Source organism: Fundulus heteroclitus, chromosome 21, assembly GCF_011125445.2.
Source record: "Fundulus heteroclitus isolate FHET01 chromosome 21, MU-UCD_Fhet_4.1, whole genome shotgun sequence".
Taxonomy (NCBI): Eukaryota; Metazoa; Chordata; class Actinopteri; order Cyprinodontiformes; family Fundulidae; genus Fundulus; species Fundulus heteroclitus.
In genome coordinates this window covers 21,954,502-21,974,401 of record NC_046381.1, presented here as the reverse complement: position 1 = coordinate 21,974,401, position 19,900 = coordinate 21,954,502, and the positions used below count along the sequence as shown (strand labels likewise).

The window sequence follows — 19,900 nt, the reverse complement described above, 5'->3', positions numbered from 1 at the left end:
ATGCCATACAATGGCTTATTGTAATGATTTGTGATTGTTCTCAAGCTAAATGATTTGGCATTTTATGGTGTCTAATCAGACTTTCAGTCGCCAAATCCTGCACAAAACTGTCCCCCAAGTGAAATTTTAGCATTTAAATTAATTTAAAAATGGGCATTCCCAAATGGTTCAGCAGCAGCCCTTAAACTCAGCCAGCTAAGAAGTATAACAAAGACTTTTAAAAATTGGCACACACATTAGGGATGCAAACGGTTAATCGACTTTAGATTAATTGTCGATCAAGAGGTTGCTCGATCAAAATGTATTTATCACGATTAACCGCTAGAGGGTGCTAGCGCTTTACTGTAACTTGAACACAGCGTGAGAACAAGAACACGCCTCGTGTCGCAAGAGGGACCAGGGTTGAAAACAAAATGAAGCGGGCGAAAAGAAGTGCGGTGTGGGACCACTTCAATATTGTTAATTCAGGCAAAGAAGTCAAATGTTCTCTTTGTAATGCGGTATTGAAATACAACAGTTCCACTAGCTCACTCAGTTATCATTTGAACACTGTGCATGCTGCTGTCTTGCATGGCACCACCAGTTCACCTGGTCAACCTAAAATCACAGCTACCATTGGAAGGCGAGCGTGTGATGAGAGAAGGGCGGAGGGCATTACAGAGAAGATTTGCAGCATGATCGAGAGGGATTTGATGCCAATCAACACAGTTGACGGTGCAGGATTTCAGGATCTCATTGGGTTCATGGAGCCAGGTTACAACATCCCTTTGAGAACATCAATAACTTCTCGCCTCGAAGCTCGGTTCGAAAAAAAGAAAAGTGAGGTAAAAACAAAGCTCGCCGCTGTTACAGCTGTAGCATTAACAACAGACTGTTGGACGGCTCTCACAACAGAAAGTTACATCACAGTTACCTGCCACTACACCGACGAAAACTGGCTGTTAAAATCTGCAATCCTGATTACGACGAGCATGTCTGACAGACACACCGCCGACAACTTGGCTGAGAAGCTGAATTATATAGTGGAGACTTGGGGACTTTCCGGGCGCGTTACAGCATGTGTCCACGACAATGCTAGGAATATTGTCCAAGCGAACAATCCTACACGAGTCAGCTGGAAATCAGTAGCGTGTTTCGCGCACACCCTGAATCTCGCTGTCAATGATGGTTTTGCTTCTGCTGGGGTAGACAGAGCAATCGCGGCAGCGGGAAGGTTGGTCAAACATTTCCACCACAGCACAATCGCAACCAAAGCCCTGGAAGAAAAGCAACACCAAATGTCGCTTCCTCCGCATCGCCTCATTCAATCCTGTAAAACCAGGTGGAATTCAGTCTGCGACATGTTTGAGCACCTGGTTGAACAGCGATGGGCTGTGTCAGCCGTGCTATCAGACCGATCCGTGACAAAACTGGCAGATGCGAGGACGCTGGAGTTGAGAGACGACTACTGGCAGCTAATGGAAGATATGGCACCCGTGTTGGGAACATTGAAGTGTGCAACTACGGTGATGTCTGCGGAGTCGGAGGTGTCAATCTCAAACACGTACCCCATCACGTTCAGTCTAATCAACACTCACCTCAGCGCTTCAGACGAGGACAGCCCCAAAGTCGCAGACTTCAAGGAAAAAGTGCGAGATTCGCTGGGCGAGCGCATGAAGGTATGCATCCATTAATTATTAAAACTACCTATAGGGTCTATGCAATAGACTAATAATAATAATGATGAATAAAATAAATAATGATGCAAATAGGTCGTAATTGTCATTCAATTGTATCGTTTTTATATGTGTAATTGTAGGCCTATGCCTATTCTTTCTATTTTCAACAGATTCAGTCTGATGACCTCAACACATCCACCCCTATGATCGCAACAATGCTTGACCCTCGTCACAAACACCTGGGATTTCTTCCTCCAGCTACCAGGAAGTCAGCTCATTCCACGCTGCTTCAAAATGGCTACAGCCGAACGCGACAGCATCACTGCAGGTGCCGCCACCGCTGGAGACGACGGTAACACTGTCCATACAGCAGGGCCTCGGCGACATGGGGCTAAGCCTACATCTGCTATGAGTTTACTTCTGGGTGAAACCTATTCCGATGCCCGCAAAGGTGACGTGGAGAGTGAAGTGGATATGTACTTAAAGGACCCTCCTGCACCACTTGAGTCGAGCCCCACGTGCTGGTGGAAAGTGAATGAAAGGAGGTTTCCGACGCTGGCAACACTAGCAAAACGGTATTTGTGTACGCCAGGCACATCAGTCCCCTCTGAGCGTGTGTTTTCAGTAGCTGGGCTCACTGTAAACAGGCTACGTACACGCCTTACCCCAGAGCACGTTAACATGCTTATTTTCTTGAACAAAAATATATAGAACCTAGGCCTAGGTCAAGTTTTGATGTGCCACATTTCAGTTAGGAGAGGGTAATATTGAATCACCACTTTATTTGATTGTTCTGGTTTGAGGCCCTGTAATGTTATGCTATGTTGTTGTGTTCAGTGACCCTGTGAACGTTTCATTCTATTTTGCTGTAACCCTATACAAATTGAGGTAGAAATATGCTGCGGATGTTTCATTTTAGGATTGTTGAGGATTACCCAATTAATAGCCTATGCAGTTTCTTTCTAACCTATAGGCTCAATAATATTCTGTTTGGCTCTCTATTTAATTTCTTCTATTCTCTTTTTATGTCTGTTTCAAATGCAAGAACTGAGCCAGGTTTTTTTTTTATTAAAGATTTTGTTTTACCTTAAAAACGTGTCTGCTTTCTTCTCCTAATGCATAATTACTTGAGGAATGTATAATATAATACAATATAATTATGGTATCATAATGTTGGCTAATGTAATATAATACCTCAATTATATTAAGGCCCTATTGAAGCCCTGAAACTCAGGTGAAAAACGCCGCTTATCAATTAATCGAAAGTCGATCGATAAGATAATCAACTAATGATTAATGAATTAATCGATAATTTGCATCCCTAACACACATAGAACCCTCTAACAAAAAAAGTCTCATGGAGGTATGTCCTAAAGCCAAAAAGAAAGTTAACCATTTTGTCTGTAGAGGACATGGTGACTGGATTGTGTAGACCCTCAAACTGCTCCTTCCACCACCCAATGATGTGGTCAGATCCGCAGGTCCCCTGCAAAAGCATACACAACATGGGAATGTTACGGCTTATGAGACAACAGGGTTTGGCTTGCAAAGACAGTGACCAGGGAAACGAACCCAAGGACGTCTGTCGTGAAAACACAGGGACAGTTATCTTCCCTGAAGCCAAGCTCTCAGTCTAATGGTGATGTGGATCCCGGAAGACAACATGGGATAATCGACCAATCCTGAGCAGGCTTTGCTTATCCATATAGGCTGACGTGGCCAAGAGTTGGAGACTCTCATGGCATCCAAAAATCTACCTGTCTCGCATTGTTGTGTATGAGAGTCCAGTACTTAACCTGTAAACATAACCAGGGGCGATTCTAGGATCTGACCTTTAGGGGTGCTCAGCCCTCAGTGTTGACTGTGATTCCTGGCATGAACAACAGGCTTTCCATTTTTAGTCCAGATGTAAGATTCTTAAAGTTGACTAATTTTTTAACTAAAGCTAGTAAACAGGCTACAATATAGGCCCATCCAAAATCAGTGACAAACAGATTGAAATGTTTTCATGCAATAAAACCTTGTGCATTTGTAAAACCTTCATGATGGCAATAGTTAGACTAGCTATATTGATAAAAATGAGGGATAATTTCCCTAAAGACAAAAAACTAACTTGGCTTTCTTGAAATTTAATTTTCTCAGCTTTACAGAGCAAAACATGGTAGCCCACAAACACCTTTTGCTGCACAGTGTTTGTCAGCTGGCTGAAAAAAGGGCTGATACTACTACACTTTCCTTATTGTCGTATTGCTTTGCTTACAAGAGAGACAAATTTAGCCGTTTGGATATATACCCAGTTGTGGAGACGCATATCTATATATCTCTATCTATCTATCTATCTATCTATCTATCTATCTATCTATCTATCTATCTATCTATATATATATATATATATATATATATATATATATATATATATATATATATATATATGCAGTCTCATATAAGGACATAAGCCTGCCATATATTATGGTGGTCTCATGACCAGTCCATGTCTTCTGTTAAACAAATTGCTAATAAGTTAATAAATACCTACACATATCCTTTATGACTTTGCATACTGAACTTTGTCTTTTTTAAAACTCAGATTAAGAGAAATAGTTTCTGTATTAAGAAAAAAAAACATACAGTTCAGATTTTACTTTTCAGACAGGCATTCTGAATCCACGACTGCATCTACTGAGCTCCTGTTTAGAAACAATTCATTAGAACAGCTGAAGCGCTTCGGACACAGATGCCACATGTGCAGAAAAGAATATAGCTGCAGATATAAAATGTTCAAATAGAAATAGATCCAAATAGCAAGAATAGCTGCGCTCTGCTCTTTTTAGCAACTAAAAATATCTGTGGTCCGATCATGGTCTGATTGTGAAACAAAGATGCAAGGGCGTAGGTTTGATTTGAACTTTGGTAGGGACACCTACAAACAAACCTTCCCTGGTCTGACGTCATTGGTCCTACGCAATACCCATACTCCTATTTTTTGATGCTTGACTTGGGAGTCAGGGTGCGTTTCGTCTGTCTAAAGAGAAAAGCAGTATTTCTTGCAAAATTTTATAACCACGACACACACTAGATGCTGTTTGTTAATGTTTAAAGCATCACAGGATCTGAACTTGTGGCTGAGTGCCGGAGGAATGGCTGGAAGGCCCGCTGCGAGCCTATTGAAGTGGGCTGCAGGGGCTTCGCAGGCAGATCTTTACACCGTGTCCTTGGACTCCTAGGGATTTGTGGTCTGCAGAGGCGAAGAGCCACCAAGAACATCTTGGAAGCAGCCGAAAGGGCTTCACGGTGGCTCTAGTTGAGGAGGGGGGAGGCGTGGCGTAGTGCGCTACCTGGACACAAGTCGGGGAATTGATCACCCCCGGCTGGGTCGCCCGAGTGAGGGTGTATGACTAAGACCCGAAACACCCAGCGATCTCGGAAGAGTCACTGAAGATGTGTCCAGGTTGCACCATTAGTTGTATTATATTTCTGATGAATGTCGAATTGGGACCTTTTTCCATTTGAACTACCAGCAACAGAGACAAACGGTAAATATGTGCCTATTAAGCCATATATAGTCAGAATATGTCTGTTTTCTATCCTGTGTTTTCTTTTGAAGATATAGAAATGCACAGAAATAAACCCCATCCTTATTTTTTTTATCTAAGATACTATGTCTGCATCATAAAACACAGCAAAATTATACATTTAAGGGACTGCAAATAAATTTCTTGTATTTACTCTGCACTGGAAGTAGAACTGTAACTGACACTAACACCATTTCAAATAATAAATTCAAACAACAAATGTACAGCTGGGCTGTAGTTACTCTCTTTAGCCCATTTCATGTAATTTATCTTAACATTCCAAACACTTTTTTTACATCATATATCTGAAGTGTAGATAACAGCTTCTCCTTACAGACATCTTCTCAGACAACTAATTATTTCCCTAACAATAGTGAGTTGTCAATGTTTAAATGTGCAGTAAATCTTAATACATAAGCAGCATGGAGGACCCAATACTGTACTTTGAGTAACATGGTAATACCAAGACTGAATTGTAACATGAGTGGTTGTCCATTTCATCATTCAAATGAGAACATATTAATATACTATTGGTATATATTAGTACAACTATTAAAGAACAGCAGATTCAACTTTAAGATATGTAAAGGCCTATATTAAATTAATTTTGCGACCACGTCAACAGATTAAATAATTTCTTACTTTTTGGTGTACCAAATTACCCTCGTAATGATGAAATATGTTCCCTGATGTTGAGAATGTCTGGCTCAGTCCCGGTTTGTACTGATTTACTAATGGACAGTGTGGATATCTATGTACAATAAAACCAATGTAAATAGTGTTCCTCTGTTTTATTTGTTTATCCTTATTCTAGAAGTAGAAATAGTAAAATAAATAGCAGTATTATTTTGTGGAACCCTGATCATGCTATTATAAGTAGGCAAAAGTCTAAACAAAAAACAGCAGTTGTTTAGGCGGCATCTAGTGTTGTTATACTGTTCAAAAGACCCTTAAATAGTTTAAGTTTTTGATGTTGGGTGCTACAGTTTGTATTCTGTGAGTTCTGCTCAGCGGTATTTTGGCCCTTAAGGCATGCCGTAGTTAGAGCAGTGATGACTTGGTGAAAAAGTTCGGCAGTTGAGCCACTGTGGTAACACGGGGAAGAGACTGGAACATATGTGTGTTCTCCAAAGAAGTGTGCGTCATTGATGAGTAAGTGTAATCTTCATGTGTTTATTGCAGTTAAATGAGTGATTGATAAGTCTGAGTTAGTTGCTATGTGTGTGTATTGTAGAGCGTTATGCCGAACCTACACATCTACTTGAGAGCCCAGATACATGGTTGTTAGCTAACTTTTCATAGTTTGCTGATTAATAGTGATTTAAAGGTTGAGCTTGTTTTGAGTTTAACTATTTCCTCCTTAGCTTATCTAAGGTGTAGTGTGTAATGGTACGATTCTTGGACTTATTTTCCTTATCTTGTTGTTCAGGAAGCCACACACACACACCTAAAGCCTACCACACACGGAAATACCGCAGCACCTTATGTTAATCTATGTTCATTGAATCAGAATCTGGACTACAGTTTGGAATACAGAGAAGTTAAAAGGATTCCGCCTCATGTCTTCATTCTCCACCTGCTGCACCTCCTCCTAACATCTAGTCCTGACTGAAATCCTGGCCTAAGTAGAGTTCTGGTCGACACTCCAGGTTGGGACCAGTGAAAACACCCGAACAGTGCCTTCAGCCCTTCAACCTTAGAGCAAACTCACCTACATATACTGTATGTTGTGTAAAAGAAATTACACCTGCTATTTATACCTGAATTGACTCAAAGGGTAGACAAAAAATGAAAGCAATAATAGCAATGAAATATTGGTAAAAGTGACACCCTCACCTTTTCTTTTTCAGACGGCTGTGGCTAAAAATCACAATTTTTAATAGCCTACAGTCTTTGCTTTTCCATCTTTCAGGCAGTCTTCAGAACTCCTGCCTGGCACAGAATATTTAGTTTTATAAAAGAAATTAGGTTTTTGTTGATAAAATGTATTATACTTCAGAATCAAATGCTATTTTGAGATGCTAACGTTAGTTACTTACATTTCTCCAGTTAAATCAAAACTCTCTCCTGCTTCTGTTCAGAACTGCACTCAGCACCTTTCACCTATTTTAGTGCACAGGGCCGGTTCTAGCCCTTTGGTTGCCCTAGGAGAGATTGAGTTTTGCGCCCCCCCTCCTCACTTTTGCCGTGCGAAATACCAGTACTGTTTTCAGCATCTGTTTAGTGCTTCATTGAGTTGTGTTTACAGTTCCACAAAGAGTGCTGTGCGGTGAATTGTGCCTACAGTTGTGCAAAGTGTGTGTTACAAAATTGCAAATTGAGTGCATAGCAGTGTTTGTTCTTTTAGTTTTGTGAACTCAGTAAGTGGATTTGCTATAAATATTAATAGTTTTAGAAATTGTGCTATAAGAATCAAGGGTTGTGTTTAAGCATTCAGAAAAAACTGTAACTTAGCATGGAGTGATGCATAGACAACAAATACCAGAATAGGTTTCAGAACCTTTTCTTTTTTATTATTTTAAATAATTTATTACACACTCAAAGTTAGGACTGTGCAAAAACACTCTTAACCATCTGTAAGGACACTTAGGTAAAGTATAACTAATAAACTGGATTTTGATGATTATTTGTACATCCATTTTGAATACTCAATGCAGATAATCACTACAAAATATTTTATTTATATTAGTATCCTCCACCCATTCTTAAGCTAATAATATAGCACATAATTCTGCTGCATATATACTGAGATAATTAGATGTTCTTTTTGAAATAATATTTGTCAGGAATCACCACTGCTATACTAGTTGCTTCACTCTTTGTCTTTTTATTTTCATGTATCTATGTCTACATGTGTTGTCTTTTACTTTCCTGTATCTATTTATTCACTTGTGTGTAAATGCACCCCAGCAATCAAAAAAAAATGTTATGAGAAATTTTACCCACTGCTGCTTTTTTTTTTAGATGCTGCTAGCAGAGCTGGAGAAAATAAAAACTAAGCAGGTTGATGCAGCATCAGAGCCCCCATCACTGACAAGTTCATTTGTGAAACCAACAAAAGATGATGCCATCAATCTCTCATTCAGTCGATTTTCAAAAAGACCATGAAATAATTTTATTAGTAATTGCTTATATTACATAATAACCACAACAATTTTGTTTACATGCATGTTTTAGATTTTATTCTTTCAGCTTGGGTATTTTTTTAACTGCCAACAGGTGACCTCTAAAGGTAAAGTCATCTTCATGTCCTGGGGGTGGGAAGTGGGCCCTTACCCAGCTGACTGCACACGAGGGTATCACAGCCCTGGTATCTTTGCCTAAATAGTCCCAACACCATCTCACAAATTGTCTATAGGCTATATGCCTATGCTGTTGCTTGTATTGGGACCAAGCAACCTGCAATGTCCAAACATTTAGACACACCGCTTCCATGCCAGGATTGTCTGTGTCAGGGATTTCTCCATCCATATCCTCTCTGGCTTCTTCAATCTTAGCAACAACCAAGCCGATTTCCTGGCAACAGATGCACTCTCTCACAGAATCCATTATTGGCAGTGAGAACAGGAACACCTAAAAAATAAGATTGATTAATTGTATATTTGTATATGAATTACACACCATAATTGATTTGCTAAATTCACTATTAATGCATTTATGGTAAGTTGGAAATTGATCTACATTTCAGGAAATATTTAGGCCTCAATATTACTCAGTGTATATTTTTGATATATTATTTTTGACTTTTGTTATGCTAGTATGTAGGTAGGCTAAATATTAATGTACAGATACTGTTTTTAAAATGTTGTCAAGTGATTCTTTATGATAAGTAGCACCTCATCATTGGGCCTAACTAGGCCATGGCATAAATTAATTTTTTGTTGTGAATAAATGCTCATTCATTTTAGTGATACATTTTGTCCTTATCTCTTTATTTAAGATAAGATAGACTTTATTGATCTCACAGTGGAGAAATTCACTTGTCACTTCGGCTCAATAAAACTGACAAAAGACCGATTATCTTGGCGTTTAAAATAACACAAAACAGCGCAAGAAGACCTCGTTTATTTAGTTTTATTTTATAATTTTGTAGACAGCTGCCGATTAAACTAATTTTACAACCTTGATATGATTATATGCGTTGTTTTACCGAAAAATTAATTATAAGCGCCGTGAAAACGGCTGCAATGCGCGCTCCCGACAAAGGGGGGGGGGGGGGGGGGGGGGGGTAGATTTTCACAGGGGAACTGAATTTCGCACAACACCGGCATTTTAGCCATTAAATATCTATGGTGCCTAAAAGAAAATGATGTCAACATACGAAAAAGTATTTGAACTGTGTAGTTAAAAGAAAAAACTTGTCCTACCATTCATCTAATCTCCCGACGTCCAATCTCCACTCTTTGTCCGACTCGCTGTTCGTCCGCTGCCTTCTCTTCATCTGAAACATCTGGGTCGAACATGTGAGGCTCCAGACTCAAATATTCTTCCTCCGATACATCAGAATGGTCTCCTGGTAGGAATCGCTCGGCTGAAGTCGAAATTTCGCTTTCAGATTTCTCGTTTTGGCTATCGCATGTAGTGCAGTAATCCGCCATGTTGAGATGAACGCTCATGTTCTGACGTCATGACTTCCGGGTTGGAGGGCGCTTGAAAAGTGATCAGAATCTTTTCCGATTTTCTCTTAAATGTGAAAAATAAAATAAAAAAATTCGGTGGTATATTTATTTGTTCATATTTTGCTATATATATACGTAAGGTTAAGTCAAACTGATGTACGCTTCATAACCGGTTTAATTCACTTTTTTTTCTAATTCTATAATTAATGGGAAGTAAGCCTAAGGGCGACGCTAGAGGGCGCCCCCAACACATTTGTCGCCCTAGGCAATTGCCTAGCTCGCCTATAGCAATCGCCGGCCCTGTTAGTGCAGCTAATATTTAGTTTCTTAACAGGGACCAGTTTCGTAGCCTAGTATTAATTGTGGTAACCGCAGTATCCCAGTATGAATCAAAACTTAAATCTCGTGCTCCAAGCACGCACGGACGTGCACGCACACGCGCAATACAAAACAGCCAATCAGGAAGAGGAAAGGTGGAATTTAAGGCAGCAAAACCAATGAGAGTGGGGTTAAACTACTGATCTCTATTATACACTGGATTGCTAATAGCCCGCTGTTAGAATGAGTCGCTTTGAAGCCACCAGCTGCCATATTGGTACTCCCTATCTTCCCCCAGTAACTAGGGAATATGTGCGCTACAGCATCGAATAACGAGGATTTTCTCATGTTCAGGGGGGCTTAAAACTTTTAAAATGTCAAATGCCATATACTTTTATGTTATGTATTAAAACTATCAGGTACTGAGAAAGTCATGTAATCATGCAAAATATTTCAGCACATAATTTCCTAGTACTTGGGAATTTAGTACATCCACTGACTGTAAAATTATCTGTGAAACGTTTTCACACAGTCAGAAAACTGCTTGTTTGTTGCAACCAAATCCTATGGGATTCTGTGAGAGTAGGGAGGAGCAAGATGGCGGCCAGTGACTTCAGTTTTTCAGGCAAATCAGCAATCCAGTTTATAATAGAAATCAGTGGGGGGAACAGATTTTGACAGGGGAACTGAATTTCACACAGCACCAGTCCCTAAAAAATTACTGTATTACTGTAAACTGCTTGAGTCGAATTATGACTGATAGTCGGAATCAAACACCCCACCCCCTTCTTGAAGTACAGTCATGGCGAAAAGTATTGAGAATGACACAAATATTATATTTTCACATGATATGCTGCCCTCTGGTTTTCATGTGTGTATGTCAGATGTCATCACATACGTACAGAAATACAATTGCAATCATATTATGAGTAACAAAAGCTTTTAATGACAGAATGAGTTAATGCAGCAAGTCAATATTTGCAGTGTTGACCCCTCTTCTTCAGGACCTCTGCAATTCTCCCTGGCATGCTCTCAATCAACTTCTGGACCAAATCCTGACTGATAGCAGTCCATTCTTCCACAATCAATGCTTGCATTTTGTCAGAATTCCTAGGTTTTCGTTTTTCCACCTGTCTCTTGATGATTGACCACAAGTTTTCAATGGGATTAAGATCAGGGGAGTTTCCAGGCCATGGACCCAAAATCTCTATGTTTTGTTCCCTGAGCCAGTTAGATATCACCTTTGCTTTATGGCAAGGTGCTCCATCATGCTGGAAAAGGCATTGTTCATCACCAAACTGCTCTTGGACGGTTGGGAGAAGTTGCTCTCGGAGGACATTCTGCTACCATTCTTTGTTCATGGCTGTGTTTTTAGGTCGGACTGTGAGAGAGCCCACTCCCCTGGCTGAGAAGCAACCCCACACATGAATGGTTTCAGGATGCTTTACAGTTGGCATGAGACAAGACATGTGGTAGCGCTCACCTCGTCTTCTCCCTACAAGCTGTTTTCCAGATGTCCCAAACAATGGGAAAGGGGATTGATCAGAGAAAATGACTTTAGCCCAGTCCTCAGCAGTCCACTCCCTGTAGCTTTTGCAGAATATCAGTCTGTCCCTGATGTTTTTCCTGGAGAGAAGTGGCTTCTTTGCTGCCCTCCTTCAGACCACGCCTTGCTCCAAGAGTCTCCGCCTCACAGTGCGTGCAGATGCACTCACACCTGCCTGCTGCCATTCCTGAGCAAGCTCTGCACTGCTGGTAGCCCGATCCCGCAGCTGAAACACTTTTAGGAGACGCTCCTGGCGCTTGCTGGTCTTGCTGGGAGGCAACCGTACCTTCGCTCAGCTCTTTCTGAAAACCTTTTGACACCTATCCAGGAGTCTTTGTCAATTCTGGTGGCTCACACTTGAGCAACCTGTAGTTGGTGCACAGCTGTTTTTAAGGACACGGATGAGCATTCATGTCATCCTCCTAGGCACATTCTAAGTCTGATACAAATCAATGACCCACCCGCCACTGTCCTGGGTCGTTAGAAGCTGTTGCTTGGTGTGAGTGGAGTACTTGGTCACCTGAATCTTGATGAGACTGCTGTTGTAATCTCTTGGGAATGTGTTGGAAGACCAAGCTGTAAACACTGGGGGGTTGGAAAGGCAATCCGTCGCTCTGTTTAGTGATGGCTTTTTTCTTTTGACCAAGATGGCTTCTTTCAGCCCTCTTTCAAACCATGTGTTCTCTTTGTCCAAAATCTGGACAAAGGTTGGTAAGCTGTAGAAATGCTCTTCAACAAAATGAGACTTTCTTGTACCAGATACCATCTTTTTTGCTGCTGGAAAAGAATAATAACTTTATTTTACACTAGAGCTCAGTGAGAGTTTCTAATGCTTTTTTTAATTTGCTGTATTTGTACTTGCTCCTATTCTTATTCTTTAAAGTGTGTCGCTGTCAAGGGCTGTAAAACGAAAAGCTTTATTTTTATTCCAAAAGCAACTGAAAACTAACTTTTGTTTCTGTCAAGAATCTCACTGTTTTGAAGAAGATGCTAACTTCTGGAGAACTCAATGGGGTAATGATTTGTGGTTTTATAATGAATCCGAACATTCAGCAGGTGTGTTAACAATGAAAAACACTTTTTCAAGAGACATTTTACTTACATCTACAGATCTGGAAGGCCACTTTATTTGTATCAGCTTCAATAAGATTACATTTATTATTGTTAATGTTTATGGGTATAACTCACATGCAGAAAATGTTCAGTTATTTAAAGTCTAAGTCTTGTACCGAAGAAATATCCTGAAAACCGTTGAATAACTTCCAGAACAAGGTAAACTTTGAATATTCATGTATCAAAAGTGTTCAAATTAAGTTTAAATATGAAATATCACACATTTTTTACATTGATTATGGTATTTCGCTTTTGAGTGCTGCCTCCGTTTATGATCGGCCATTTCCGATAAGTGTGACGTCAGTTCAAGAACACCAAGAACACGCAAATCGAACTTGCATAGAAACACACATTGTTTACATTGTACAACCGGTACAGCGAACCAGGATATATATGCATGTTTTCCGGGATCTTCTTTCACACACCAAATCTGCGGATCCACGTGTACTTTGAGCAAGCGCTTATAAAAATATCGGCGAACTAAGTCCACAATAAAATGCCTTCTAGGTGCGTAGTTGATGGCTGTAGTGTCGCTTATAGGCCTAGTGCAGACTGCGGTGAAGTTGGTTTGATATTGGACATTCAAGCTCCGCGGAGTCAGCGGGATCTAGCTCACGGTTGATCCGGTTGAAGGACTCAGATTTCGGCCAGCATCTCTCAGCTGCTCCCTCCTCCCATATTTGGTGGTACAGTTAGGAACTGTCAACAAATCTGATTTTGATTTTTGTTTCTCAAGAGTGCTCCGCTGACTCCGTGGAGCTTGAATGTCCAATATCAAACCAACTTCACCGCGGTAGGCCAGAAAGTATCGCTACATACTTGGCCGGTGGATCAAAAGGTCCAAAAGAAATGGGATAAATTCGTAAAAGAAACGCGAAAGGACTGGATTGCCAACAGTGACAAAAGTGTTTTATGCAATTCACACTTCACGAGCGACGAAAGTCGTAGTGTTATTGCCAGATGCACAGTACTCGTTCTGTGTGTGACGTCACATACCAGATCGGCCGATTGAGGAATGTTCGGGCTCATTCGCATATACAGCAAGTTTTATCGAAATTACTTCCAAACGGCGCACATAATTCACATATAATATAAATTTCTTTACTCTGGTGACTATTTGAATGCATCTGCGTTAAAATACATTTTACGTGCGACTTAGACTTTAATGTTATTGGTGACAAATTTAAGTGCTGGCAAACAAAATTTCCAAACTCGAACATTCTTACCAGGGGAGATTTCAATGTTGTTATCAACTTTTTAATTGATAAATGGCCACCTACTAGTAAAAGTAGAAATTACATTCCTTAAAGACTTCATTGAAAGATTTGAACTAGGAGACATGTGGCATTCCAAATCGTCGGATGTACGTTTCTGTCGTTTACCGAAGGACGAAGAAAGAAGAAAGAAATGGATATTTTCAATGAAAAGAGTGCAGGCAGACAATCCCAATTGACTGTGGGAGCCATCATACCATGACAGAATTTGCAGTCTACACTTCATCTCCGGTAAATACAACTTAATTCTGCACTAGTCATTGTTCTACTTAAATAGCGTAGGAGGGGAGGTGGCGATCACTAGACGGGGCCGGCAGAAGCGGAGTCAATGCGCTGCAGCAGCAGCACCCCGCATCATTTTAGTTTTCTTCGTGCAATCAGTGTGCAATAATGTTCACCAGACAGCGGCTGCATTACGCCCCCGTTCACGCGCGCTAGTGCATCTGTGTTTATGCTGCAACGTCGCCGACACCCCCATCCATTTTAACAAGACAAAAACACCAAATTAATCCGTAGTGAACAATGTTTTTTTAACCTACTGGGCGGGTCTTCCTCTCTGCTGAGGCGCGGTCTGTGTCCGACTCTGCTTTCTGCTGTTACACAAACATGTCTGAACAGCCATTCATTCATCCATCCATCCATCCATCCATCCATCCATCCATTTTCTGACCCGCTTAATCCCTCATGGCGTTGCGGCCGTTGCTGGAGCCTTTTTCCCGATATAAAATAACTGTAGCCGTCCAGTGGTTTCAGGGGCTTTCATGCTCTCTCGTGTGTACTGGCCTGCGTGTTTATAAGGCAGCTGTATGTCGCGGTACGGAACACTTGGTCAGCATTTCACAGACCGTCCCTTCAGGCTTTTGCTGTGTGGATCTGGCAATCTGATACCATCAACCATCAACTTACTCTTAAAACGATCTTGTTGATACGTTATCTAAAGAAGAAAAATACGTGGAGAACTCGTCAGTTTCTCTGTTTGCGTCCGGCATTGTGTTCGCCTTTTGCCTACCAGTCCGGCGCGCATGCGCGAAAAACCCGCATCAAAACAGTAACAATGAACTGGTCTATAAGGCTCGTTTTAGATTTGTTAGATTACTCATATTTAATTCCAGACAATGGTTATATTTTCTTTTTGGACTTCTTTAAAATGTTTGACACTGTTGAACTTAAATTTTTACACCTCTTACTTAAAAAGCTTGCATTTGGCAATTTCTTTTGTAATACTATCAGAATTTTATATAAGAATGCCAACTGCTTTATTAAAGTCAGATTTGCGCCATCAACCAGATTTTATGTTCAACAAGGTATAAGCTAAGGTTGCCCAATATCTCCATGTATTTTTCTACTTGTTGCTCAACTCCTAGGCTCCCACATAAAATCAAGTAATTTACAGGGCCTGACTGTAGCAAATAGGACACTTTTTGTCAGTCAACTTGCTGATGACACAACACTCCTTAAAAAACAATTTGCAATTTCCCCTAGCTATTACTTCACTAGAATCATTTTCCAAAGCCTCTGGCTTCTGCCTTAAACTTGAGAAATGTGAATTATTGTCAATAAAAGAGTGTGATGCTCATTCTATTTCAAATATTCCTGTCAAAAACTCTGTTACATATCTGGGTATAAATAAGGAGCAAAACGAGACACAAAGATGCCTCAATAATTTTAATCCTACAATTAAAAAAAACTAAGAAAAAATTAAACCTTCTGGGTGATTTATCTCTATGAGGATTAATTCTGCTCTCAAAGAGTGAAGGGATATCATGGTTAACTTATGCTGCCCAATCGTTGGATTTAGACCCTCATACAAGCAAAACTATAGACAGAGCACTTTTAGATTTTGTCTGGAAGAATCGTACTCCTCATATTTGTATGAGGCAAACGTTCTCAGTATATTGAAGTAATTTGGGCAAAATATGAAATAAACAACATTATAAATGTGTCCTTTTCGAACAGAAAAAGGACGCATTTATCGCTCCTGACACAAGCAATACTAATTCTGTTGGGGATAACTACTTAGTAATTTATAAGCCTTTTTCTTTAATGAAGGCCCCGTGTTCCCCGATCAGAACAGACTCCACCCACATCTTCAAGATCAGGAGACGCTCAGTGCTCCCAACTCCCTGAGAGTTTTTAGTGCAGCCATCCTCAGAAATTGCGTCCATTTATGCTGGTGAAGATTGTCAGTCATCCAGGTCGTGATTGTTCCAAAAAAAGTAAAAAACAAAGCGACTGGACTTGTTTTCCGTAGTTGAAGACGTTTCACTTCCTCTCCAGGAAGCTTTCTCAATTCAAAAAGTCTGGAGTAATGTGGAGTACCAAGCTATATACTACTGGCCAAACAAAGGCCTTGTAATGGCTTAGATAACATGCAAGTTCAACAGAAACAGGTCCACCCCTTAGTAATGGGCGGTTGTTAAGGCCATTAAGCCCGCAGATAGAACTTAAACTGATCCACTCCTCTGTAACGAGGAGTTGTTAGGGTTGTTATTGGCCTGGGTTAAGCGAAACGTCTTCAACTATGGAAAACAAGTCCAGTTGCTTTGTTTTAAAAATTTTTTGGATTGGGTCCATTTACAAAACACAGAAACATTTACCAAGGCAGGTAGAAATATGTTGCGAATCTGAGCTCTCTCTCACGCTGCAGATGAGTCAGAGCTGAGTGCAGTGCTAATGAGACAGCGTCCTCTGTGGAGCGATTCTCCCTGTAGGCAAACTGCAGGCTGTCCAGGCCAGCAGGGATGGCGTCCTTGATGGACTTTTGGAGGATCCTCTCGAAGCACTTCATGATGACAGGGGGCAGAGTTATGGAATGTTAATCACTGAAGCAGGTGATGATTGGTTTCTCGGGGACAGGCACGATGACGGATGATTTCAGAAAGGCAGGAACAGGTTGAAGATGTCCAGCACATGATTTAAGCATCCGGCTTGACACCATGTCTGGACCTGTGGCCTTGTTGGTGTTTACCTTTTTCAGGGAAGAGGTCACTTGGTGGAGCTGCAGGACGAGAGGCTGATGCTGCACCTCTGGCTGGGGAAGATGTTCAGGCTCCCTGCTGCTTGGAGAGTCGAACCGTGAGAAGAAAGCTGTTTAAGGTGTCAGGGAGAGTCATTGAGTCATTACTCAAGCTGTATTATGATGTTATCCTGGTTTATTATTATCATCATCATCATCATCATCATCATTATTATTATTATTATTGTGTTTTTTTATGTTTCAGCTTGAAGTATGCAGTGTTCTATTATACTTAATCTCAATAAAGGTTGGAAAAAAGCCCCTGAATTGAGACACACCCCACACTAGTCACACCAACTATGGCTACCCACGAGATCTATCAGCAGCTTCACTTTAAAGCTCTGACACCGAACATCTGCCAGCCAATTCCGCCATTGCTACACAATGCTTTCTGGAAGGAAAGTCTTTTTCTTCTTCTTTTAGGTATTAATAGTGGTTGGGAAGGGTCAAGGTAGCGATACTAATATATATAAAAAAAAACACTGGAGGGAAAGTCATGGAGACCTGAGGGATACAGTGATATCTAACGAACCAATAGGTATAAGTTGAAGCCTGGAGACACTGCCCTCCTCATTTGCACAATGAGGGAGAAATGCATATAGAAATGTAGAAATTAATGAATGAAAGCATGAATGAATAAATAAAGAATGAATGAATGAATAAATGTACAAATGAATAAAAAAAATCAATGAATACACATATGAAAAAATAAATAAGAAAATTATTAAATAAAGTATCCTATTAATCATACTTATTGAGCACTAATTTATTTCTTCATTTATTTTCAATTATGTCAGTTTGGTCCTCCATAAATTTAATCAGATTAAGTTATGGGACTCTTGATAGAGGGAAACCTAGTTGGAATGCAATCGTATAGATACAACTTGAAGGAAAGAAGTATAGCAGAGCAATCTACACTTTAAAAGAATATGTGCACGAAGAATAAATGTAATTCAAAAGCTATGAGAAAAAGAAAATATAAATAAAGAAATAAGATGAAACACTTGCAGCAGTTGATGTGAACGTTACATCGACAGGTAATAAATGAGTGAATGAACATATAATCAAAGTGAGTATTCCAATATAAGCGCAAAACAAACTTTACACTGATGTCAGGACGACATTGCAGAAACTGAATTTACTAGCAAAATTGAAGTAGAGGGACAAATGAGACGCAAATAATTAGGATGCCGTTTAAATCTGCCACACTGGCAGACATCAATAAAGCGGTACAAAGGTTACTGGTTCAAATGGATACAACAGCAAAATTTGCGTAATGGCTCATTATATTAACTAATAATGGTAGAATGAGGGTTAAAAGTGACAGCAGATAATTCTAATAGAAATACAGAAGGAGGTAGAATTACACGCAGCCACCTGGAGGGTTTCTTGGGATTTAATATCCCGCTCCGCTCGGACACGAATAACCAGATAGTTCTCTTTTTAAGCAGATATTAAAACAGCCTTCTGAAAGAATAAACATACAATTGAGTTTGACCAACTCTTTGCCTAGGGGTCTTTTAAGATGGGATTATTTAAAGATTTTCCTCTTACCACACTAATGAAAAGAAATAAGTCCATTTAGATTTGTTGGTCATTTTTGGATCTGGTCGAGATAGGAGAAAGACTACTGGACACAAGGTGACAATAACAGAATAACAGCTTGAAGAAGAAATTGATGAATGAAGGTTGAGTCTGGGGGACATTAACACTGCAATGTCACCAAACATTGGCACACCTGCTGTGAAGGGAACACTATAAACAGGACTATGCATGGGTGCTTTGCTTTACAGGTGTTGGACTTGACCTGCACGGTTTCACAAATGTTACCTTGACAGGTTGCCGTTCAGGGAACCCAGCTAGAACACACTCCTAGACTAGTCTAAAGGGAGGAACATTTAAATATGGTGATTTAGCGGCATGCATCTTGGGGTAAATGGGGTCTAAAGCAGGACACTTAACAAGACATGACGTGATGTCCTCTGCTCACAACTCTACTTCGTAGTTCAGCCAATGGTAAGGCACGAACATATTTGAACATATAAGAGGATGATGTGGCGATGAAGAGGTGTTTCACAGACAGAGGTGCGGAGACACCCTGGATCAACTGCTGTGGCTTGAAACTGTTATCAACTTATCACAAGTGGTGAAGGTGTTTCGATGGCTGAGGCACTTGGGACCAGGTGGAACACAGGAGACAACAAGGTAGTCCCACATGGATTAACTGAAACCTAACTTGGACACTAAACTTTTTTTCTGGTTTGCTGTGGTTGCCAAAAGAAGAAGCATCAGAGAAAAACCTTTTTTGTCATGACCGGGTTCACACACAAAACAACAATCCAGCTACAGAGGTCGAGACATATGGACACAGAGATGCGTTAGTACAAGAGCTCATTTAATCCACAGTTTAAAGATGCAGTTATTAGGGCTGAACAGAGAACTAAAAAGTAGGACAAAGTTAAAAGTTGAAATTTTAAACACAGGTGATCAATATTAAAAACATTAGAAAGAACTCCTCTAATATTCTCGATGGACTGAATGATAATGAAATAAAAATGCCATTTCTAAGTTCAGACAAAACCTTTAATTTACTGACATGATTTATCTGCTGGGACAAGATGTAGTGTGGAAATATGAGAAATTAAGTATCATGGGTGATGAACTTTCACAACAAGCACTGCGGTCTAACTTTATAAGAACTGTAGGGATAAATAATAATACTAGTGGATAAATAAAAATGTCAGTGGCTCAATCTGAATGTTGTCTGGTTAAATTTTCTTCCTT

At 40.2% G+C, this 19,900-nt stretch overlaps 2 protein-coding genes across 8 annotated transcripts in view; one reads left to right on the top strand and one right to left on the bottom strand.

The window, feature by feature from the left end:
- Positions 1-19,900, bottom strand: part of steap2 (STEAP family member 2, metalloreductase) — a 52,893-nt gene that overhangs the window by 20,696 nt on the left and 12,297 nt on the right. For 3 of the 7 annotated variants that reach the window (XM_036125476.1, XM_036125470.1, XM_036125471.1), the window contains exon 2: positions 3,052-3,144. The exons of 2 other annotated variants lie outside the window; for them this stretch is intronic. The gene's annotated coding sequence lies outside the window, so the exon portion shown is untranslated. Of the gene's footprint in view, positions 1-3,051; positions 3,145-16,697; positions 17,008-17,068; positions 17,093-19,900 lie in introns of those variants that run through there. 2 more of the 7 variants (XM_036125473.1, XM_036125472.1) reach the window with 2 other exon arrangements.
- LOC118556893 (zinc finger BED domain-containing protein 1-like) lies at positions 624-2,333 on the top strand. The gene is made up of 2 exons (XM_036125480.1): positions 624-1,658; positions 1,829-2,333. Exons 1-2 carry the CDS (start codon positions 675-677, stop codon positions 2,012-2,014), a joined length of 1,170 nt encoding a protein of 389 aa, XP_035981373.1. The 5' UTR covers positions 624-674; the 3' UTR covers positions 2,015-2,333.

Bases quoted from the DNA above. Each gene is read 5' to 3' on its own strand.
- LOC118556893 (XM_036125480.1), top strand. From the start codon at position 675: ATGATCGAGAGGGATTTGATGCCAATCAACACAGTTGACGGTGCAGGA. The intron at 1,659-1,828 runs GTATGCATCCAT...TATTTTCAACAG, and splicing joins CGCTGGGCGAGCGCATGAAG to ATTCAGTCTGATGACCTCAA.